Consider the following 20,557-nt stretch of genomic DNA (forward strand, 5'->3'; position numbering starts at 1 on the left):
ACAGAATCCGTTGTACCTATCAGAAAACTGAAGATTAAATTCCTTCCAAAATTATTGAAGTTGATCCTGTGACAAAATGTGAGTTCCAGCAGAACTGTCTACCCTCAATGAAAATGGGTGTGGTAGTCTGAAGGAGAAGTCCTCCAATAAGCGGAAACCACAAGTAAGTATTGGGGCCAAAAGGAGAAAAGGCAGAAGTTAGATCGGAAAATGTCTCTGCAGTGTGTCTCCATTCTTAAGAGTCTGATGTCTCATCCATATAGCTGGTTTTTAGTAAGCCAGTGGATCCTGTAGCATTGAACATACCAGATTATTTCACAATCATATCTGAACCCATGGATTTAGGCACAATAAAAACGAAGCTGGAGAAACATGTGTACTATGGCATTGAGGAATTTGCTGCTGATGTCAGGCTGACCTTTTGAATGCTATGACGTATAACCCTCCTAGTAATGATGTTCATTTAATGGCAAAGGAACTGAAAAAGATTTTCGAGAGGAAATGGAAAGAATTGGAGAAAAAATGGTCTTGTGAAGTTGAGCATGGAAAATGTGCAGTTGGAACTATGAAGGAAACTGTGAGAAAAAGTTGTAATGGGGGCTATCCCTGCAAAAGGAACTTTCTTCCATAAAGGTGCCTGAACAGAATGGTATTCAGAAGAGGAGCTCCTTTGCTGTAAGAGGGGATAAGGTAAGTGTTTTTTCCTACAAGGAAAAATGGATGTTGAAATGCTGAGTAATATGAGAAACTTCTGCTTTTGATGCTATATAATTGATGCTTTTGTCAGCTCTCTGTGTTTGTCACTGCATGTATTTGTTTGGGTAGGGTCACCTTAAGATGGTTTTTGTATTTTTGGCCACTATCACCTTTTGTGTGCCTCTTTTTTTGTATCTACGGAATACATTTTTTTAATTTGTACATCTTCAACCCATAGGCGGATGTTTTCAAGTCAGCACAGGTTCCTCGTAGATTAACTGCTAAAGGCATACTTGAAAGGTATGAAACTTTTGAGAGTTCAATTTGGACTTGTTTTTATATCTCTAAAATGGAGCTAATAGCTGTGGATTTTACAGGCAGCAAAGGTAAAAAATGGGACGCATATTTCTGGTTGTGCAAAAGCCTGTCCTTTGACTCCTGTCAGTCACAAATGTAATACATGTGGTGACATTTCTTGCCAATGTGTTCTTCCAAGCAACTCAACATGTGCATCTTCAGGTAGTTAGGCTGACAATCTTCTGGATGTGTCTGCTTGACTGAGTCAATTATTGCCTAATTGACATTTATATGCCTGCATTGGTTTAGATTTATCTTCTGAAGGATCAGAAGAAAGGGATCAACATGCATTTGGTGCTGATGCGATGAGACTGGTGTGGAAAACTTTCTTAACAATATCTTAAATGAAATTAGCTTAACTTTTTTATGTGAAAATCTTAGAATAAATGATATATCTAATCTTTGAAATATACATAACGTTTGCAGAGGAAGTCTGATCTGATTCTGATTGAGGTGAGAAGATTTTACTGTTTGTGATATGTCATTTTCTGCTTGTGTGTTACTTTCTTTCCTGATTTGGTATGTAAAATATATTGACATAATGAAAAGGGGTTGTAAGTGCTTTGGATAGTGAACATGTATGCTCTACTCAGCATACAACTTCAGCTACTGACTCGTCCACTGGAGAAGGTTAGCTGCTCCTCTGCTTTATTGCTTTAACTGACTTTGCTTTTGTGATGTGAATTAGTGTGGTGCTAACTACTAGCTGGTTTATTATGACTAGTGTGGAATGCTCCTGTTTGTGATGTTCAGCTGTCACCTAAAAAGGCTCTTCGTGCTGCAATGCTAAAAAGCCGCTTTGCAGAGACTATCTTAAAAGCACAACAAAAGACACTCCTTGACCATGTAAGGATGTTGAGTACAGAGTAATTATAAAGGTTACGGGCTTTGCTAACACCTTCTGCTGCTCTTTTTAGGTGACAAGGCTGATTTGCTGAAAGTGCAGCAAGAAAAGGAGAGATTGGAAAAGTTTGAGCGCGAAGGTGAATATAACACATCTCTTTATTACGTTGGAATTATTGATTTGATGGCATATAGTGTTTAGTATTCTTTGTCTAATTTTTATTGCATTTGCCTTATTTCCAACGTACTTTTCCTTTCTATGAAGGAGATTGCTTCCTTTGATGTATTTTCTCAAAATTATTTGTCACGGAACCAATTAATATGCGACCTTTCTCTAATTGAGCCGAAGGAGGTGATCCGGACATTTGGGTTATTACCTTTATAGCTGCAATAATTTTCCATTTCCATTGTATTTTTTTTTTCAGTGGGGCACCACTCGTTGTGTATCCCTCTCCATATGAGAATTTAGTTCTCATTTTTTATTCTGATAGAGACTCTGAAACTTGAAGGAGAGATTCTTGTTGGACTACAACTTTTTTTTTTCATGATAAGCTGTTTTGTTGGATTGCAAGTTTGCAACTGCTATTTCATGATTAGCTGGTTTTGCATGACAGAGAGAGCTAGGATTGAGGCTCAAATCAGAAGTGTTGAAGCTGCTACGAAAAAGAGGGCTGAGGAAGAGTCCAAGCAACGAAGAGAAAACAAAAGAGAAGCTGCCCGAGTTATGATAGACAAGGTCTCCCCCCCCCCCCCAAGACAACCCAAAAAAAAAAAAAACTTTAATATTTCTAGCTCTAGAATCTTGATCCTGGGAAAGCTGAAGTTTAAATCCATTGTGTGCTCATTGTAGGTGGAAAAAACTACGGAGTTTAACTCGGACAGTTTTAAGGAACTTGAAATGTTTAAGCGGGTGTGCTCTATCATATCGTGTTCGGAGACAGGTAATTGGATCAGATAGATTCCAGCGGGGAAGCCCCTTGGAACGTTGGGTTTGTTCTTGAAGAATGTAGTACATGGCTGATGAAGATGAGGATGTTCTGAACGGAGGTTGGGAAGAAGGGGAAATTCTTTGAAACGCCTTTTTTGCTGTTCTTCCTGCTCTTGTTAATACATTTTTGCCCAGGGGAACAGACGAAATTGCTGTAAATGCGTATCTATTCTGAAATGAAAGAGCTGCCTACATTTTATCACGGCCTCGGTCTTTTATTTCTTCCTCTCTTTGGGCCACCAGTCCTATATTTCTTATATGTACAGGTTATGTTCTTGATGCCCAAATCTTGTCCGCGCTTTGATTTGTTTCTTCCTTTTCGTGGTATTTATAATTATTCTTATTTTAATTTGTTTTAAATAAAGTGCAATTGTTTTTGTTAAATCTCTTTGGGTTAGCAGTATTTCCGTGTGTTTAGATTTCTTTGTGCAACGGCCGAGACTGCGCATCTTGTACTCAGGTTGTGAATAAAGCAGATTAATCAGTTCGACAAAAGTTTATGGCCACATCATATTGTTCCCATAAGGACATGTTTAGATGACATGTCGGAAACATGATTTTATTATTTTAGAGCAAATTGGACAGATCGGCACAGGCATGATGAAATCACATCTGCCACTTGTTATCAAACGTATCCCATTCAAATCGATTATGAGCAACGCGTGTTTCTTGGCAAAAATCAATTCTGCATTCGGAAGCCATTATAGGTCTACTTTCAGAGAATAAATCCGGCAGCTACATGCTACCGGCTTCACCGATACAACAAAGTGTAAATTGTTCTACAATAGCTGACTCGAAAAACATGACATAGTTCATACAGTGTATTTATTTTTGGCACCTCTGTCATGCTTAGCATCCTCCTGTTGAAATAGCAAGACATCAAAAATTCATTAGCCTCCAGATCAAGAGGGGCACAAACAGAAGCAAAATAGTTGGCAGACTTTCTTACATGAAATATAAATCCAATGGTTCCATTATAATCAAGAAATTCCTTCCACTGTTTTCCAATATTTACCTGTAACAAGAAAAAAAATCAACTATACATATACACACAATCAGAATTTCCTTGTACTATTGTTACTTCTAAGCATTTTAACAGTAAGATTCTGTATAAAACAAAAAACAACAGTATCGCAGGTATCTTCCTTAGTCGGGAGCTATGTTGCCACCAGTGGGTGTCGCTCATTTCCTCCATTGATGCACATTTCACACATAGCATCAGATGAGATGCATGACACAATCCTAACTTTGCCATCCTCTTAACAAGTACCGCTCTTGGAATATAATATATGATATTGATAACTATTTCACAGTTCTCAAATATTTCCTAAAACATTTCCCTATATGCTCTATAATAATGATAATTGAAATTCAATTCATCATATTTTAAAAAAAATAATAAATGAAGTAGGAGTATAATTGAAAAAATAATTGTAAAAAACTATTTAATATCCTATATCTTGAACCAAACAAGCTTATAAAAAATGCCTTATATGGTGGTCCGGAGAGATTAAATACAACAAAACTACTGTTCACAACTGATAATGAAAATCATCATCTAGTAAATTTGGACAGAAATTTTGCTCTCCCCACGAGAAAATAGACAAACTTTTCAACACCCGAAAAAGTCAGAAAATGTTACCTGAGCTGCTTCATCAGAAGCATTCTTGGTCCAAATAGAAACTCTATCTTGCTTGCCTCTAACATTTACTACCGCTCCACAAATTTCATCTCCATGATCAAATTGTTCGCCAATCATTGCCAGCAACTGGAGTTAGCGTGACAGAATGTTAGTTCATCACGAAGCATTCTCTAAAATTAGTCAATGTTTAAATAAATTAGTCCTTCAACGTTTATATATCATAAATTCTAAACCATACCGTATACAACCAACAGGTATCAGATTTCCCCTTGGAAAATGTGACAGTCCATTTCCTCCATTAGCACAGACAGGGTCCTCCCATTTTGGCTCAATTTTATCTTTGAAACAATAAAAATCTGCTCCTACAGCCAGCTTGCTAGGACGATGTATGTTGTTGTAAACACTGAATGAACATTTGTAGCAACAATAATCAAACAGTAGAAGTAACTATGAAGTTTAAGGTTGTAAAGAAAACTGCTTAAGAAAAACTAAATAAACTCTGCCCTTTGAAATTGAAGCAGATTAAAGAAAACTCTATAAAGCTAAACCATAGGCTTTAACAATACAGTTCAGCACTTCCTCAAGGGCAAATAGTGTAAATAGCATGGTTTGTGTCCATCAACATAAAATATGGCGTTTAAGATTGAAAACATAAAACTGCAGCAGTTATAATTGACAGTTCGCATGAAAAATTACAAACAGATCAAGCAGTGTTCAAAGCCAGTGACTTCAAAAGTTTACATGGATTAATGTGATATTGTGGTGATGCAATATCTATAAACACAATCAATATTAGCTGTAGCCTAAATCTACAGGTTTATATTAACAAACGTCATGGTACATGTGACCAGAAACATGTAAAAGATAGAAAAGGCAAGATAATCAGAGTTAAGGGCCCAGGACAAATCTTCAAGAAACATGTTATGTTGTAATGTACTGATAAGTTCTGAGAGGTTATCACAAAAGCATTTTAAGATAATTATGGTCTGTAAAATTTAAACCCATCCAGCATTTCCAACCCTTTTGTGTCAACAATGCAAGTTGTCATAAAAAATGGAAAACAAATGATGACTTTATTGGCATCTTCATGTGGCATCTAGAATGCAATGAAGCATTTGAGATGTTTGTTCTAGGTAAAGAGATATCTACGAGGTTAATTTATAGGTTGCCATCATTTCCAGGCATCTTCATCACCAACACCCCCCCCAAAAAAAAAAATTAAAAAACCAAAAAGAAGGCATTAAAATTGTGCATATCCTGATTATTCCATTCTGTCAGCTTTGATTGCTTTTAGCTGCCAAGCTAACCATGTGAATCTAAAATTCCATGTATTATCGTTTCATTTCCAATCCCCTAGCCATTCCCTACCCAAAAAATAAGAAATGGAAGGAATCTGAAGAGAAGCAAACTGCATCATTTCAACCCAAGACTAAAGAGAAGGGGGGGGGAAAGGACATTTTGATTCCAAGGAAGGAACAAAGCACAAACCATGCCACCAAATATTAATACAACATTCTATCCATGAGTCACCCGAAAGACTTTGCACCCATGGCCACAAGCATTTTTTTCATCAATTACACAAATAAGAAAAAAAAAACTAAGGTCCATAGTACAGGGAAAATCCCCGAAACTCATTGGCAAATAACTCTGCACCTTTAGAACTTTAAATAGGCCTAGATTATGTGTAAATAATTGCTTGGCGTTAGTGACTCCATTGTTTCACTATCTTGTGACATATTATGAAGTTAACCGCACATGACTTAAAACTCTAGAGATTAATGGACAAAAAATAGTTTGGGGGCCATCTTATCATATGTATCATCAAAAAATTAACAGATATCCTCGTGGCGGAGATTATCTGCACAAAATCTGGAGGTTGGGGAATCAGTAAGTGCTTTAGGGTCAAGTTAACTACACAAATCATCTACATAACTCGAAAGTTCCAGAAGTCATGTGTTTTTCGACCAAGGAAATGAGTTCCTTGTTGCTCCAGGTTGTCTATCTCACAAACCTCAACACTATTAACAATCTGATGCACTAAAACTCTTCACCCACGATTAATGTCAGCCAACTCAGAAAGAACCAGACATAAAAACTCAAATCATCCAACCAACTAAAACTAATGTCCCAAGAAGCACTTTTCTGCATTATAAAACATTTTAACTGAATTTCACAGCTCCAATAAAATAATTAACTACTTTTAAAATGATACTATCTTTTCATATTTACTTTTATTAAAGATCCTATAAAGTTCTTATCAAGAACACTTAAAAAATTAATTACACTTCGAATAAAAATATTTTATATTTTTTAACATGTAACCCACAAAGAATGCCTTTAAATTTTTTAGTAGAAGGAGTATGTGATATCAACTTCCTCAGTAGCCAAACAAACAAAATCCACATGTAATAAAGAAAAAAGACAGGAAAATGACCTTACCCAAAGAGGAAAAAAAAGGATAGGGGGACGGCCAAAAAAAGGAAAAAAAGCCTGACCTCCAAAACTCCTCAACAGTACTGAAGGTATAGATGCGTCGAATAGAACTTCCCCAAGCGGTTTGCTTGGACTTGGCAGAGGGATTATCAAACCAAAAGGTCAAGAATTCTCAAGCGGATGATGCTGATGCACGACGGCGGAAGATGCCTTTGAAGTACTTGAGTCCTCTTCTCCGACGATCTCTCCCTCCTCGAGCTCATCCTCGTCGGAGTCACGAGCCCTGGGTTAGGGTTTGTACCACTGGTACCGATCTGATCGTCGGTAATAGTAGAATTTGGCGTATCTTCTGCAGCCATTTTCCCTTGTTTTCTTGGTGCAAGATTATGACTCTCTCCCCTCTGCCTCTTTCTTGAAGCAGATGAAATGCTTAAGGGCACATTCTGATAATTAGGTTCGGAAGTATTATTGGTCTGGGCTGGGTTCCTTTTTGGCCCAATGAAATTTTTGGGCTAATTTTAATTGGGCTGAAACTCTGTAGTCCTTTAATCAGGTCCATTAAATATTTAAATCTACCCACATCTTTTTTTTTTTTTAAATGTTCATGTGGAACCAAGGTTGGTCCGGTTGATAAAAATTTGATCCATAATTTATAAAGTTGTAAAATTAAATCTCACTATCAATATGAAATTTTATTGATAAATAATTTATAAGTACATCTACAAGCGTTTTTTAAACTTAAATACATGTCTTAACTTTGATGAGCAGTGAAGTTACCAACAATTGTTGTCTTAGTGAAAACAGTAATGATTGCTTAAACATGAGGTTTCAAGTTTGAGTGTGCTAATGCAAAAAATATATTTGAAAAAGTTAGCTCCAATTAACCGACAATGCTTAAATACTTAATCAGATATCATGTGGGTTGTATTTCCTTCATCTTTTTTTAATAAAAATTGTTCTTAACTTTATGAAGCGATAGATATAGTGTTTGAGATTCATTTGAATGAAAAAGTGGGAAATATATGATAAAAAGTATAATATTTATCGAAGATGATTGTGTTGAATTGTAGTTAGGCATATTGTTCATTTATGTAATATTTTAAGTTTACCATTTAAAGTTTAAGCTTAGGATGTTTCCTCAAGTTTGAATCCAGGCTTAAGGTTATTATGAATCATGAGAACGAATGGAGCTGAATAGGAACAATGGAATGGAATACTTTTTTGTTTGAAGCTTTCACATATATTTTTTAATCATTTAAATTTGCAGTATAAGTTTTTAAATAGTTCTTTTAAACATTTCCTCCCATTTGTATGAAGATATCGAATTTGTATGATATAATTATTGTCACCTTCGTGACTTGACTGTGCGAGGAGACATATTTGTCCATAAAAAGTAGAAAGATATAGAAAGCCTTGATCTATCTATAATAATTGATATCGAGATAAATATTCAGTTGAAGTTATATTTATTTGAGAAATAAGATAATGGAAATTTCACTTCTCAGTACTTTATCAATCATGTTACCATGTGTATTATTTAAATTAAGCTTGATATTACTTTGGGTTTGATTTGGATAATAAATAGTGTTTAAAATTATTTGAAAAAATCACATGTTTAGGCATCTAATTATAGTTTAATTTGGGCTTAAAATGATATATTTAAATTGTAAAGGGTCCAAATTAGATATCGGGCCAGACTGGACCCAAATAGTCAGGCTTATGTAAGGTGCAATGTTTCGCATTATCTGTCAAGGTGCATGATGCTTCTGCTGCAACCGACGACGCAAAATCTGCATTGATGAGTCTGTTCGCAACAGACTTGAAGAGGAGAGAAATTGGGAGAGTTTGGTGTGGTTTTTTAATGGCTTTACTGAGATTTGGAGTTCCTAACCCTGGAGCACGATTATAGGGCTACAGTTGCTCAAGGCAACTCATCTAAGCATTTTCCTGCACACACTCACTTTTTTAAGCTTCTTTAAACTATGGTTAGCATTGGGATTCCATTTTTAGAGTTAACTAGCCCTTAGATTTAAACTATGAGTGTTTTGAAATTAAATGGGTATTACTTAGGTTATTTTGATGTTAATAAATATGGTAGGATGACTATATTTGAAACCCTAAACATTGTGATTTTTAGTGATGATTTCGGTATGCAAAAGTTAAATAAGTAATTAATTAGTATAATGAAGATTTTGAATTTGTTTGGGGGTTTAAATGGCTCATGGTAAGTATTTAATGAATAAAGTTCATTTGTGAAGCCATATAGTCTGAAAAAAATCAGTGCAAAATTTTGAAGTGTTGCATGCATAGCTATGCTACATATTTTACAAGAATTTATAATTATAATTTCTATTTTGAAAGCAAGCTTGCGCGTTTGATTCAACGAAAATATCATTAATCCTGCGATGATGTGGAATTTAAACAAAAACAAAAAAAGATTACATGATGACACCATGATATATAGAGGTTCGGATTCAAAAATTGAATCCTACATCCTCACCCCAGGCATGAATGAAGCCTGGGAATTTAATAAGTAACGAGTAATCATAACACAATACACAATTTACAGGTCTTGAAATCATTAAAAAGATAATTAAATGCTCGAGTATCAAGAAGAACACTTCAAGAAAATCAGAAAATTAATGAAGAAGATATGGACCAGATCAGATTTCAATGAGCTTTTCTTCTTGGTACAGATTCAAGACTGCAAATCCCTTCCTATCTTTTTGGCTGGTGCTACATTTTAAACAAACCCCATAATTAATAAGAATATTTAACCAAGCAGATTACGAGAGAACGAAGAAATCAAAAGCTTTTTGGTTGAGTTCAAACCTTATTAGAAATATATGAAGGATCTTAGTTACAAAATTAAACATTGTGAAGAAGCAGCAGCACTGTGTTGCTTTTATGAATCAGAACTAGCTCGCATCTGTTGGACACTACCTGCAACAAACCCATTAATTGATAAGAAAAGATCAAAATAGAAAGGATAAAAAAAAAATACATAAAGAAACTTGTCAAAATGTACCTTCAATATGATTGAATAATGTGGAGCATCTCTGCATAATTTTGAGACCAAAAGGATTACTTCACCAATCCTTAAAGTGATGGAATTGTAAATAAAAAGGACCTTGTAAACGTGTTATATCTTTTTATTTTTCTGCGTAGGAGGAGCAATAAGTGGCAAAATAAAAAAATTAATGCTTTGACCTACATCAAAATATATATATTTTGCCAGCTATGTTCTCAAATATTGCCAGCAATAAGATTATTACCTGAATTTAATTCATGAAGTTGCAAGTTTATAAACGTGTTATATCTTTTGTTTTTTTCTGTACGGTGAGCAATGAGTAGCTAAATTAATGAATTAATATGCTTTGAGCCAGATCACACACAACAACAACAACAACAACAACAAGCCTTTATCCCACTAGGTGGGGTCAGCTACATGGATTGCAAGACGCCATTGTGCTCTATCATTTATCAAGCTTTTAGGAATATTATTAATTAAGAGATCGTGCTTAACAACTTCCAAGAGTGTTCTCTTAAGCCTTCCTCTACCTCTCTTAATCGGACTCAAAGTTATATGTTCACTCTTCTCACTAGTGCCTCCCTTGGTCTTCTTTGTACATGCCCAAACTATCTCAATCGATTTTCTACCATTTTTTTCTCAATAGGTGCCACCCTCACTTTTTCGCGAACATGCTCATTTCGAATTTTATCTTTACGTGTATGTCCGCACATCCATCGTAACACATTCATCTCTGCTACTCCAACTTTATGCTCTTGCTGTCCCGTTAGAGCCCAGCATTCACTACTATATAACATTGCCGGTCTGATAGCAGTGCGATAAAACTTTCCTTTAAGTTTATTAGACACCTAACGGTCGCAAATAACTCCTTTAACTTTTCTCCAATTAAACCACCCAGCTTGAATTCTATGTGAAATATCTCCACTGATTTCGCCATCATTTTGAATAATGGCTCCCAAATATCTAAACTTTTTCACTTGAGGTATAATTTGATCTCCCAATTTCACTTCCAAATTATTGAACATTTGCTACACACACACATAAATATATAAATATAAATATATTTGCTAGTTATGTTATTGAACATTTACAATAATTTAAAAGAAACACGAGATTGTTACCTCAATTTAATTCATGAAGTTGCAAATTATGATACTTAGGTTAGTTCTTAAAATGTGTACTTATATATAGTCATTTAATTTCATTTGGAAAATAATAAAAACAGAGTATAAAGTCAGTATAAATATATATATACACATACACAACATATTAAATTATTAAAAAACGATCATATCCTAGAAGTTAAACAAGGAACGAGACAGTGACGTGGGAAAAAATCTTCCAACCAATAAATACCATGCGGATGATTAAGGATTTTCATAAAACTCGAAAGTAAAGTTGCATCAATTGGGACAAGGGAGTGAGAATAAGTACCTTGTGGATAATTGTATCTCATATCAGGAATTCATAAATCAAAAAAATTGGATGAGTGGGATGTGGGATATGCGGCGCATAAGATCTTCATCCTTCTTGTGGTATTTTTCTTCCAACAAACGACAACTCTCAATGCAAAGCTTTCTTAAGAAGAAGGCAGCTTTTCTCCAGACATTTTCTCCAGCTTGAAACAAAATATGATGTTGAGTTGTTGGAGAGAGGTTAGGTGCTCAAGTCCTGTGCAATCCAACGTCTCCAAGTGGAAGTTGTACTCGAGCTCCAGAGTGATGAGAGTGGTAGGAAGAGAGAAGCCCTCCGGGAAACACTTGACATTTGAACCACGAATAAGAAGGTAAGTAATATTAGTTAGGAGGTGCCACTCTGCTTGATGGGATAATAGCCTGCCACAGTATTGAATATAAAGTTCCCTCAAACTTGGCACAAGGATCCCTTCTGGAAATGATTCCATCTCTTGACAACAATCTATCCATAGCTTTTTTAAATTTGGGAGAAGACCTTCCATGTCATCCGACATAAACTTCACAATATTACAATTCCGCCTAATAGTTATAGATTGGAGATTTTGTAGAGGAGCAGTTGAACTCAACACAAAATTGACATTCTGACAATTATTTATCTCTAACCGCTGTAGCGATGGGGGCAAATGAATCATTTGATGTGATGTATTGGAGCACTCGCAGATACTTAATCGTTGAAGATGCAAATGTTTAGAGAGTGCCTCCAACATTGATTCCAACATCCCACATCCTGTAATTCCTAGCCTCCTAAGGGAAGGAGGTAACTCTTGCTCTTGCCACCCCACACTTCTGCATCCATCTATCCCTAAATCCATAATTTCAGGACACCTCGGAATAGAAGAAGCCAGCAATGGACAATATCCCATCTGCAAGGTTTTTAGAGAAAGCAACTGGCTAGGTAAATTCCAACTAATTCGGGGCAACACCATATACCGAGATATCGGAGTTTAGGGAAAGCTTCCATGCCAATGGAATGCCATTCTTTCCACGAAGCCATCCTATTAAAATTAAGACATTCAAGAGATGGAAATGGTATCATGGGAGCACATTCACTGGCCTTCAACGACTCTTCGCCAATCTTCTCAATAGTTTCTAATCCTTCAATATATAATGTCTTCAGAGCCGGGAGCTGCCTAAGGGGGGGAAGCATGCAACAGTTTTTGCAATTATCCAGTCGCAACCAAGTCATGTTGTGGTAGCGAGGACTCCCCAACCAATCCGGAAATGTTGTGCCCCTATAACTCTTTATTTCCAATTCTTCTAAACCCCAATGAGGTTGAAGCTTGTCCAAAATATCTCTCTCTGTTGTTGTATCTTCCACATCCCCATACTTGACCATGATAGTGTTAGATCCTTAATGGCTTCTTCTCCATCATTCTCGCTTCACAGGCTTCGTTTCCATTCTTGACATTCTCTAATTTATTAATAGTAATCCAACCTCTAAATTTGGCATTTCTCCTAATTCTCCCATATCGATCCCTTGCTCTTTTCCAACAACAAATTCACTCAAAAGTTGCAAATTTTTTAACTTGCCCAATCCCCTCGGCATTTCTTTCAACCCAGTGTTTCTAACATCAAGATGCCGCAAGTTTACAAGATCTTGTGTATCACTTGGCAACATCTGCAGACTCTGACAATATTCTAACTTCAATGTTTGTAGATTGTATAATTTGCACAATGAGTTAGGCAAACTTGCAATCTTTCTTGACCGGGACAAATCCAAATGGCGAAGATTTGCAAGATCTTGAATCTCATTTGGGAGCATCTCAAGAAACCAGCAAAAACGCAACATCAACGTTTGTAAATTTATACATCTTACATATTGACCCAGGCAAGCTTTCAATACTTGTTCTTGATAGATCCAAATAGCGCAAATGGATGAAGTCCCCAATAGACTCAGGAACTACACTTAACGCACCTAGATCTTTAAGTGACAACATTCGCAAGAACTTCACATCTGATAGAGAATATGAGAAACATTTCCAACAAATTGAGAGAGACACAAAATTCCAATCCTATAAATGTTCGTAAGGATTTTATTTTTTTGAAAAACTCATGGGTCTAAGCATGCATAATTCTGATAGTTGCATGACAAATGGCGTGTCTTCTTATCAATTTTGTTTCCATTCTTCTCTAACCGAAAGTAAAAGTCTCCAGCAACATGAGTCGCTAAGTCATGAATGAGATCATGCATGACGAATAACCCATCTCTTCTTTCATGTCAAGTCTAAATGCCTATAATTATTTGGAGAGGTTTGAAAAAATGACCTCGAAGTTAAATCATCAAAGTACCTGTAACCAACTTCTTCTAAAGTCATGTTCCCTTTTGGCAGTTGCAAAAAGCCCTCCGCCATCCACATCAAGATTAATTCCTCCTTACGAAACTGATAATCCTCTGGGAACAAAGAACAAAAAGCAAAGCATTGTTTTAAATGGGGGAGGAGATAATAATAACTAACTTTTAAGGCTGGAATGATCTCATTGCTGTCCGATGAATCCCACATGGCATCTTTCAGTATTTTATTCCAGTCTTCAAAGTCAGGCTTTGATCGGAAAAGTCCCCCAAGTACTTTTGCAGCTAAAGGCAATCCCTTACACTTGCTAGCAACATCGCTTCTGATTTCTTCTAAGTAAGAATTCACGGTTGAATCTCTAGAATGGAAAGCGTGTGCAGCAAAAATTGACAAACAATCTTCATCAGACAAGACATTTAAACAATAAATTGATGAGATAGTTTTAACCATCAAAGCAACATGCTTTAGGCGAGTTGTAACAAGAATTTTACATCCTTCCACTCCCTTGTGAAACAAATCTGTCAAAGCAACGCAGTCAGTGTATTTGTCATTCCAGACATCGTCAAGAACAATTAAAAACCTCTTTCTTTCTAACTTTTCCGCCAAATGATGTCGAAGAATTTAAATCCATATTATCACAAGCAAAATCAGGACAGATAGATTTAATTATAGACTGTGCTATTTTCAAATGATCAAATGTTCAGAAACGCAAGCCCAAGCAGTGAGATCAAATTTTCGCTTCACATCATTATCATTATAAACTAGCTGGACTAAGGTGGTCTTCCCAAGCCCGCCCATGCCACGACAGGGATCACAGACAACTGGCCACCGTCATCATTATTGAACATAAGCTTAATGATATCTTGTTTTTCTTTCTCTCTTCCATAAACATCAGAGACATTCACATGCGACGTAACTGGAGACCTCCATAACAAAGTTTCTTTTCCACTTGTCTCCTTCAAATGAAGGCCATCTTTGAGTGCCACAATATGTTCAATTCTATCAGATATAGCTTCTAACTTATTTGCCAGGCTCGTATCACGCAAACCAAGAGAAGCAAAGGACAAATAGTGCACCTTCTTCTGAGTGGCAGCTCGTGTGGAAATCTCATCCATCAAGTCTTCCAGGTCATAAGCAGCATCTTTGAGTTCATCAAGCCAATCTTGACAGAAGAATCGGTGAGTTGTTTGAGTTCAGCATCATTGAGCACGGCTCTTGCAGCAATCAGGGATGGCTTCAAACGTTGAAGGAGCTTGTGGTCGAGCTTCTTTCACAAATCGAGTTGATCAAGTCAGCTTGGAGAGGGGTTAACCTCTCCAGAAGCACATTGAAGACAGCAGAAAGAAGTGCATCGGCCATGATCACTTTGGAAATGAGTGATATTGCTCAAAAACAGTGAGAATGCTCGGAAAGTTGAACAGCAGAGAAGACGTTGCAGGTGGGCTTGCTCTGAAGGATTGGAAAGGCAGTGGAAGATGATGTTGTGCATTACTGAAACGTTAAGTATTTGTAAAATAACATTAAAAATTAATTTTTTTTAGCCGTTACTGAACCTCTGCTGTGAAGCTTTGCCTCCGTTCCGTCATTTGAATGAATTTCATTGGGAAAAAAAAAAGGGAAAATTGGTAATTAAATTGGGACGAGGCAGACAGGGAGTACCCTTGGTCGATATAATACTGAAGAGGGAGGGGACAATAATAATCCGTGTGGGGATCACGTTGCTTTAGTTTAAAAGCCGGAACACACGTTGTGGAAATTAAAATGACATGGCATGGCATGGCATGAACAACGAAGTCATAACTTGTAATTGCAAATCCAGAGAATCCAAACCGGTTAGTGAGATTGCCAAGGCATTCTAGGAGAGGGTCACTTTTACAATAATGACCTTAAAAATAATTAAAGATATAATGAATATAAAAGTGTTAATCATTTCCTTCGCCCCTTCATCTTCTCCAGCGAAACTTTGAATATAATAAGTGTTAATTATTATTTATTTATTTATTTATGATTTTTTTCTATTTTAAATTATGTTTAAGTAGTTTATTTTGGTTTGAATTGAATATTTATAATTTTTTTTATTAGATATGGTATCCATCAAAATTAAAATCTTTCGATAAAAAAGATGAATCAAACACTTGTTTGGCAAAAAAAAAAACACTTTCACGTGTTCATGAAAATATTATATAAAATTAATTACAAAATTTACGTAATTAGATTATGTCTTTTGAATAAATATATAGTACATATATATAAAGTTAATAAAAAATGTAAAATTGTATTAAATAATTTTTTATTTTTTGACCAAAAGTATTACTTAAATTTTTTAAAATTTTAAACTCTTTTTTATTTTGAGAAAAATAATCATTCATTAATACTTTTAACATTCAAGAGTTAACATATAATGGATCAACCTCGAATAAAAAAACTGGAAAGACTTCATTGAAATTAAAAAAATTATAAATAAACCACAAATTAATTATTGCTTTGTTAAATTCATAAATAAACTTGTTATTTAAGTAAGTTTTACATTATTCAACTCGTGGTTAACTGAAGTTAAAATTCTGTAATTAATTTTTCTTCCCCTTTGCTCATCCATATTTTTTTATCAAAGATCTTTAAGTTGAATAATTATCCAATTTTTTTAAAATTGAATTCAGTACAGTCTTTCTTTCCCGCCCCTCCTGCCAAGCCAAACCATGGTTATTGGCAATCAGGTGTGCGTTAGTACTCATTGTTGTGATGAGGCCTAATTATTTTATTTTATTTAACAATGAGAGAGATCCAGGTTGATTTATCATAGAGAGAAAGGACCACTTATGCTCAGACTAAAAATAAAAAACTGTTAAAAGTATAAAATAATTTCATATTTAGATTTGGCGCTGAGACTAAATCCTTGAGTGCTTAATTGCTTGGACGGTGACAAGACGCTGGACGTGAAATGGTAGATTTATCATATGACGCAGTCTCTGACCATCTGTGCTATGCACGGTCTCATTGCGGAAATTGGGCCACAAAAGATAAAAGGTAGGGGAAAAGAAAATAATAAAAGACGCGTGGAAATGATTGTAAAGGGATTTTAACGTAATCTCATTTTTAATAAAATAATTACATAACTTAAATTAATATTAACTTTTTAAATTTATCTCAATTTTAAAAATATTTTATTTTAAATTAATATAAAATAATTTATTCATTATGAGTACTTTTTAAAAAAACATAATAATTATATTTTAAAATATTAAAAATATTTTATATTTTAATATAAAATCTCTAAAGAAAGGGGTGCTTCTCATCCCAAATTATATGGCAATGTTGGAGAAATTTTATTATTTTAAAATATAAAATAATTTAAATAAAAGTAAAATTTTATTAATATATTTTTTAAATATTATTCTACAACAGAATAGAGAATTGAAATAATTGTACTTTTAAAATTATATTAAATGAATAATATTTTTAAAAGTTTATCTCTCTTCAATCTAAATTATAAGACAATGTTTAAAAAAAATTATCAAAAAATATGAGATAATTTAGAAAAAACTAAAATTTTATTAATAATAATTTTTTTAGCATTACCCTTGAGTAGAGAAAGATTTGAAGTAATATTGTAACGATTAACAGTATAAGGATATTCTTAAGAGTTTACAGTTTTATTTTGAAGAAATAAGTTGCCAAAGTATCGTTATTATATTTTATTGATACAAATAATATTTTCTCAGACTCTCTTATAACTGTGGACGGAGAAAGTATTTTTTTTTTGAAAATAAGTTTATAAAATATTATTATTACGTTTTTATAGATATGTGTAATGTTATTTTAAATTATCTATAATTTAGTATAGAGGGGTACTTTTTTTATAAAAAATTATCATTAACAGTATTTTAAGGTGTTTACCCAGGTTATAACTTAATCTTCCATATTAATACAATGATATTTTTAACTTTATTCAAAAAATTTTATTTTGTTAAAAAAAGTAATTGGAAAGAGTGAGATTGTATTTAGAGCACGGTTTTTTTCGTAGCAAAAATATTTTTTTTCACACATATTTCTTGAAGAGTGGAATGATAGATAGGTTATAAGGGATCAATTAATTTAAAGTAGATTGTAAATGCTAAATTTCAAGAATTTAAAGCTTGATTTTTAATTTTGTAACTTCATTGTTATGAATTTTATAATTTATATTTTAAATTTTAATAAAAAATAAATTTATTTATCCTTCAATCGTATTAAAATTTAAAAAATATATTATAAATATTATAATAAAATTATAAAATTAAAAGATGAATTTGTAAATTTTAAAATTTAACATTTTGAGCTTAATTTAAATTATTTAATTCTCTCAAGATTCATCTATCATTCTTCCTTTATCCAAATGTACTGAAGAGTTAAATTATATGAATAAAAAAAGGTGAAGAGACATTCTGGAGAGTTTGAACTTGACGAAAAATAGGACAATAATTTATCGTTAAAAGAAAAGGCAGGACGATAATTCATTCGTGGGACCGATCACTTTGCTTTGGGTAAGGTTCAATCTTCAATGCCACTCCCGATTGAAGAAACGTGCTTCACACGTCATGGGAATGATAAGATCCAATTAATCTTTAGTGAGAATGACAAAAACCTACTTTTGAAATACTTAAACGATAATTAAGAACGGTCAAATGTAATAATTGAAAAGAACTTGGTTTTCAATTAATTTTGATGTGACCCCTGCAGAAATAAAATTACCTTAAAATAATTACTCGTATGCATAATTTCATCAAAAATTTTCTTATAAATGACAACTAAATTGGGACGAGGGAGTACCTTAAAAATAATTACTAGTATGTATAAGTTATTGTACTGTAAAAAAAATACAAATATCTATTATTAAAAGTTGAAATATTATTGTTAAAAGTTAAACCTTAATATTTATGTTTTTATTGGATTAATTTATAAACTTTTATTAATACCTTAAATGTCATTGTTCCTTGGTTAAATGCCCCTGTGAAAATTAAAATGACATGACCTGATATAAACAAAGCAAGTTGTAACTAGGAATTGCATATCCAGAGAATCCTAGGCAGGCAGTTAGATCACCCAAGTGCATACTCAGAGGACACTTTTACATCAATAACCTTAAAAATAATTAAAGATATTATAAATATCAAAAGAGGGTTCATTTTTTTCACCTCTTCATCTTCCCACGTAAAACTTCCATTATAATAAGTGTTAATTATTCTTTATTTATTATTGTCATTCATATAATCCTTAATATAACATTATATCTATAAATAAGTATGTTATATTGTATTATAAAATATAATATTTTATAACAAATTTTCTCATTCTCATCTCTATTTCTTCTCCATATGTCTCATTTTTTTAATTGGTTAATTTCATAACAAAAGACAAATATAACATTAGTTATTTTTTAATTTTTTTCCCAAAAGTTATTTTTTAATATAACTCTTTCATTTTTCATGAATAGAATAAAAGATTTTAATCACATTAGTTAAAGGCCTCAACACGCGGAGTTGGGTTTTTAGAAATTAAAATTGAAAATCACAAGACATGACATGAAGTAGTAATTTGCATATTCAGAGGGCGGACCTAAATTTTTATTAAGACAAAATATGTTCTCCTCCATTTAAATATATAAAATAATTTTTAAAAAATTAAATATTTAAAAAATTTTTAATCTTTTAAGATATGGTTTTTAAATATCCTCATTGATAATGACTTTATATTTATTGTAGAGTATTTAATAGAAATAAATATAAAAAAATAGGTTAATTTAAAAATAAGTAACTACTTTTTTGGGTTGAATTTTGGGTTAAAAATGATTTAATTTTTTAAATGAAAGAGTATATAATAATTAAAGCAAACTTAAATTTTTATATATTAACAGCCTAATATAAAAATTCAATATATATATATATATATATAATTTATCAATGTTCCAAATTAAAATTCATATGTATTTAAATTAGTATAATATTATTTTTTTGTCTCTCTCTTACTTTTTAAGAATAATTTAAAAATTTTAATTAAAAATAAAATAATTTATTAATTAAATAACTTATAAAGTGAATTAGATTGTGCTTCTAAAAAAAAGCCTAATATACAAGATTGGAGGGAATAAATGTATTTATTGAATTTTACTTGTATGCATAATTTTATCTAAAGTTTTCTTATAAATGGTACTTTTCCCATCTTAAATTATAAGAAAATTTAAAACAAAATTATAAATATCAATAAAATGTAATAATAATATTTTATAAATTTATTTTTTCAAAACAAAACTATTAATTGTAAAATGTATATATACACATAATTATTATATTAGAATATTATGTTAATTTTTTCCCATTTAAAAGAATAATATTAAAAAAATCATTAATAACACTCATTTTTCAGTACAAAATCGATCCGTGTGGGGACCACTTAGTTAACGCCTCTTCTTGGTGTTTTTTTTTTTTTTTTTTCTGGGGGGGCCACGTTGCTGAGTTAAAGCCTGAAGACCGTTTGTAAAAATTGAAAGACATCTTTGTTAAAAAAGAAAAAGAAAGAAATTGAAATGACATGACACTGAACAAGGAAATCGTACTGGTAATTGCATCTCCAGAGTGGAAGGTGACCCTCTCTTCAATCCCGGGTTGGTTTCTTTCTTCTTTTCTCTGTTTTTTTAACCTAACTTCACCGTAAAGGTGAATAGTTTAAATTAAATTTATATTTTTAAAAATTATTAAATTGAAATTTTTAAATTTAATTTAATAATTTAGATTTGTATTAATTTCTCCTTTTCTTGTCTTGCAGGGA

General features: G+C 33.0%; 1 protein-coding gene, 2 long non-coding RNA genes and 1 pseudogene across 3 annotated transcripts; 1 reads left to right on the forward strand and 3 right to left on the reverse strand.

The window, feature by feature from the left end:
* Window positions 1–1,969: 1,969 nt before the first annotated feature.
* Window positions 1,970–3,086, forward strand: LOC129301504 (uncharacterized). Its single transcript, XR_008591028.1, has 2 exons — window positions 1,970–2,036; window positions 2,511–3,086. It is a non-coding gene; the product is annotated as an uncharacterized LOC129301504 (long non-coding RNA).
* A 463-nt stretch (window positions 3,087–3,549) lies between these two features.
* LOC129301506 (eukaryotic translation initiation factor 4E-1-like) lies at window positions 3,550–7,318 on the reverse strand (annotated as a pseudogene).
* A 1,974-nt stretch (window positions 7,319–9,292) lies between these two features.
* Window positions 9,293–11,895, reverse strand: LOC129301503 (uncharacterized). Its single transcript, XR_008591027.1, has 4 exons — window positions 11,425–11,895; window positions 9,988–10,018; window positions 9,792–9,902; window positions 9,293–9,695 (listed from the first exon to the last, which is right to left on the reverse strand). It is a non-coding gene; the product is annotated as an uncharacterized LOC129301503 (long non-coding RNA).
* Window positions 11,896–12,281: 386 nt separating this feature from the next.
* Window positions 12,282–15,115, reverse strand: LOC129301507 (uncharacterized). Its single transcript, XM_054940066.1, has 6 exons — window positions 15,031–15,115; window positions 14,576–14,918; window positions 13,922–14,114; window positions 13,755–13,846; window positions 12,396–12,595; window positions 12,282–12,328 (listed from the first exon to the last, which is right to left on the reverse strand). Exons 1-6 carry the CDS (start codon window positions 15,113–15,115, stop codon window positions 12,282–12,284), a joined length of 960 nt encoding a protein of 319 aa, XP_054796041.1.
* Between the last annotated feature and the right edge of the window lie 5,442 nt (window positions 15,116–20,557).

The sequence above is a fragment of the Prosopis cineraria genome, unplaced genomic scaffold (assembly GCF_029017545.1).
Source record: "Prosopis cineraria cultivar Desert tree isolate PC_DT_omini unplaced genomic scaffold, ASM2901754v1 PC2163, whole genome shotgun sequence".
NCBI classification, from domain to species: domain Eukaryota; kingdom Viridiplantae; phylum Streptophyta; class Magnoliopsida; order Fabales; family Fabaceae; genus Prosopis; species Prosopis cineraria.